At 45.0% G+C, this 4,122-nt stretch overlaps 1 protein-coding gene across 1 annotated transcript in view; it reads left to right on the top strand.

The window, feature by feature from the left end:
- LOC114073270 (manganese-transporting ATPase 13A1-like) overlaps positions 1–4,122 on the top strand; it is a gene marked incomplete at both ends in the record, with an annotated part of 22,677 nt that overhangs the window by 10,891 nt on the left and 7,664 nt on the right. The window contains 2 exons of the mRNA XM_027911057.1: positions 1,358–1,530; positions 2,546–2,660. Of these exons, the coding sequence (XP_027766858.1) occupies positions 1,358–1,530; positions 2,546–2,660 (288 nt within the window). The remainder of the gene's footprint in view (positions 1–1,357; positions 1,531–2,545; positions 2,661–4,122) is intronic.

Below are 4,122 nucleotides of genomic sequence, written 5' to 3' on the forward strand. Positions count from 1 at the left end.
GCCTTTTTTTCCCCCCAAATTCCCTGATTTTCCCGGGTTTTTTTCCCTAAAATTTCTTGATTTTCCCATTTTTCTCCCAAAAATTCCCTGATTTTCCCGGGTTTTTTCCCAAAAATTCCGTGACTTTCCCAACTTTTCTTCCCCTAAAATTCCCTGATTTTCCCAGTTTTTTTCCCCGAAAATTCCCTGATTTTCCCGGGTTTTTTCCCTAAAATTTCTTGATTTTCCCAGTTTTTTTTCTCCCAAAAATTCCCTGACTTTCCCAACTTTTCTTCCCCTAAAATTCCCTGATTTTCCCAGTTTTTTTCCCTAAAATTCCCTGATTTTCCTGGGTTTTTTCCCCGAAAATTCCCTGATTTTCCCGGGTTTTTTCCCCTAAAATTTCTTGATTTTCCCAGTTTTTTCCCCTAAAATTCCCTGATTTTCCTGCCTTTTTTTCCCCCCAAATTCCCTGATTTTACCAGGTTTTTTCCCTAAAATTCCCTGATTTTCCCGGGTTTTTTCCCTAAAATTTCTTGATTTTCCCAGTTTTTTTCTCCCAAAAATTCCCTGATTTTCCTGGGTTTTTTCCCTAAAATTCCCTGATTTTCCCGCCTTTTTTCCCCCCAAAATTCCCTGACTTTCTCAGGTTTTTTCCCTAAAATTTCTTGATTTTCCCGGGTTTTTTCCCTAAAATTTCTTGATTTTCCCAGTTTTTTTCCCCGAAAATTCCCTGATTTTCCCAGTTTTTTTCCCTAAAATTTCTTGATTTTCCCAACTTTTCTTCCCTTAAAATTCCCCCATTTTCCTGGCTTTTTTCCCTAAAATTCCCTGATTTTACCAGGTTTTTTCCCTAAAATTCCCTGATTTTCCCGGGTTTTTTCCCTAAAATTTCTTGATTTTCCCAGTTTTTTTCTCCCAAAAATTCCCTGATTTTCCCGGGTTTTTTCCCTAAAATTTCTTGACTTTCCCAGTTTTTTTCTCACAAAAATTCCCTGACTTTCCCAACTTTTCTTCCTCTAAAATTCCCTGATTTTCCTGCCTTTTCTTCCCCTAAAATTCCCTGATTTTCCCAACTTTTCTTCCCTTAAAATTCTCTCATTTTCCTGGCTTTTTTCCCTAAAATTCCCTGATTTTCTTGCCTTTTTTTCCCCCCAAATTCCCTGATTTTCCCAGTTTTTTTCCCTAAAATTCCGTGATTTTCCTGGTTTTTCCCCCTAAAATTCCCTGATTTTCCCAACTATTCTTCCCTTAAAATTCCCTGATTTTCCCAACTATTCTTCCCCTAAAATTCCCTGACTTTCCCAACTTTTCCCCCTACAATTCCCTGCTTTTCCCTGCTTTTTTTCCCTTCCCAATCTCCCCCTTGTTTCCCCAGGGGTGGCCCTGCTGGCCAACGCTCCCGAGAGAATTCCCGAGCGGAAGAGGCGCCCCCGGGATGGAATTCCCGCCCGAGCCGCTTCCCGAGGATCCAAACCCCGGCTCGGCTCCGGCTCCGGCTCCGGCTCCGGCTCCGGCTCCCAGCGGGAGGAGCAGCTGGCCAGCCAGAGGGTGAGAGGAGATGAAATTCCCAAACTTTTATCCCAGGGAATTCCCTCCTGGGAATCCCGGGATGCTCTGGGCGGGGGAGGGGCCGTCGAATCGTCCCATTCCCGCCCAAAATTCCAAAGGATTCCGCTTTCCCTGGAGCGGGCGGAGCCGACCGGGACTTGGGGCGTTCCCAGGGATGGGAATTCTCTGGGAATTCCAGCCCATTCCTTCCCAAATATTCCAAGGGCAGGGAATTCCAGCCCATTCCTTCCCAAATATTCCAAGGGCAGGGAATTCCAGCCCATTCCCACCCAAATTCCAAGGGCAGGGAATTCCAGCCCATTCCTTCCCAAAAATTCCAAGGGCAGGGAATTCCAGCCCAGTTCCTCCGACGTTCCCTGTGGGATTTGGGTGGCAAAGGAGCAGCTTTTCCATCTTTTTATTCTCATCCTTGGAGCAATTTTGGGAATTTTTTTTTCCCTCAGGAGCAATTTTGGGAATTCAAATCCCGTTTTTTCCCCCCTCAGGACCAATTTTGGGAATACAAATCCCATTTTTTTTCCCCTCAGGAGCAATTTTGGGAATCCAAATCCCATTTTTTTTTCCCTCAGGACCAATTTTAGGAATTCAAATCTCATTTTTCCCCCCTCAGGAGCAATTTTTGGGAATTTTTTTTCCCTCAGGAGCAATTTTAGGAATTCAAATCCCATTTTTTTTCCCCTCAGGACCAATTTTGGGAATTCAAATCCCATTTTTCCCCCTTCAGGAGCAATTTTAGGAATCCAAATCCCGTTTTTCCCCCCTCAGGAGCAATTTTGGGAATTTTTTTCCCCCCTCAGGAGCAATTTTGGGAATCCAAATCCCATTTTTCCCCCCTCAGGAGCAATTTTAGGAATCCAAATCCCATTTTTCCCCCCTCAGGAGCAATTTTAGGAATTCAAATCCCATTTTTTTTCCCCTCAGGAGCAATTTTGGGAATTTTTTTTCCCCTCAGGATCAATTTTGGGACTCCAAATCCGGTTTTTTCCCCCCTCAGGAGCGGCTGAGCCAGGTGCTGAAGGATCTGGAGGAGGATCGCGCTCCGGTGGTGAAGTTGGGAGACGCCAGCATCGCCGCCCCCTTCACCTCCAAACTCTCCTCCATCCAGTGCAGTGAGGCCCAGTTTTCCCTAGTTTTCCTTCACAGTTTTCCCTATTTTTCCCTCCCCTTTATTCCCATTTTTTTCCCTATTTTCCCCTCATTTTTATTCCCATTTTTCCCTATTTTTCCCTCAACTTTATTCCCATTTTTCCCTATTTTTCCCTCCCCATTTTTCCCTATTTTTCCCTCACGTTTATTCCTATTTTTTTCCCTCACTTTTATTCCCATTTTTTCCCTATTTTTCCCTCCCCTTTATTCCCTATTTTTCCCTCCCCTTTATTCCCATTTTTTCCCAATTTTTCCCTCACCTTTATTCCCTATTTTTCCATCACCTTTATTCCCATTTTTCCCTCACCTTTATTCCCTATTTTCCCCTCACCTTTATTCCCATTTTTCCCTATTTTCCCTCACCTTCATTCCCTATTTTTCTCTCCCCTTTATTCCCATTTTTTCCCTATTTTTCCCTCCCCATTTTTCCCTATTTTTCCCTCACGTTTATTCCCTATTTCCCCCTCACTTTTATTCCCATTTTTCCCTATTTTTCCCTCCCCTTTATTCCCTATTTTTCCCTCACCTTTATTCCCATTTTTTTCCCTATTTTCCCCTCCCTTTTATTCCCATTTTTCCCTATTTTCCCCTCACCTTTATTCCCTATTTTTCCCTCAACTTTATTCCCATTTTTTCCCTATTTCTCCTTCACCTTTATTCCCATTTTTCCCTATTTTTCTCTCATGTGCTCAAGCAGGGCCGCTGCACTCTGGTGACGCCGTTGGTTCCCTCAGCCCCAAACCCCCTTTCCCTCCCCTTTATTCCCATTTTCCCTCACCTTTATTCCCATTTTCCCCCTTTCCCTCCCCTTTATTCCCATTTTCCCCCTTTTCCTCACCTCTATTCCCATTTTTCCTCTGATTTTGCCCTCAGTCTGCCCCGTGCTCAAGCAGGGCCGCTGCACTCTGGTGACGCCATTGGCTCCCTCAGCCCCAAATCCCCTTTCCCTCCCCTTTATTACCCTTTCCCTCCCCTTTATTCCCATTTTCCCCTGTTTCCCTCACCTCTATTCCCATTTCCCTCACCTTTATTCCCATTTTCCCCCTTTTCCTCACCTTTATTCCCATTTTTCCTCTGTTTTTCCCCTCAGTCTGCCCCGTGCTCAAGCAGGGCCGCTGCACTCTGGTGACGCCATTGGCTCCCTCAGCCCCAAACCCCCTTTCCCTCCCCTTTATTCCCATTTTCCCTATTTCCCTTCCCTTTATTCCCCTTTCCCTCCCCTTTATTTCCTTTTCCTCACCTTTATTCCCATTTTTTCTCTGATTTTCCCCTCAGTCTGCCCCGTGCTCAAGCAGGGCCGCTGCACTCTGGTGACGCTGCTGGCTCCCTCAGCCCCAAACCCCCTTTCCCTCCCCTTTATTCCCATTTTCCCCCTTTTCCTCACCTCTATTCCCATTTTCCCCATTTCCCTCCCCTTTATTCCCA

The sequence above is a fragment of the Empidonax traillii genome, unplaced genomic scaffold (genome assembly GCF_003031625.1).
Source record: "Empidonax traillii isolate 1590-97213 ecotype Southwest subspecies unplaced genomic scaffold, ASM303162v1 scaffold5874:size39183, whole genome shotgun sequence".
In the NCBI taxonomy this organism is placed as follows: domain Eukaryota; kingdom Metazoa; phylum Chordata; class Aves; order Passeriformes; family Tyrannidae; genus Empidonax; species Empidonax traillii.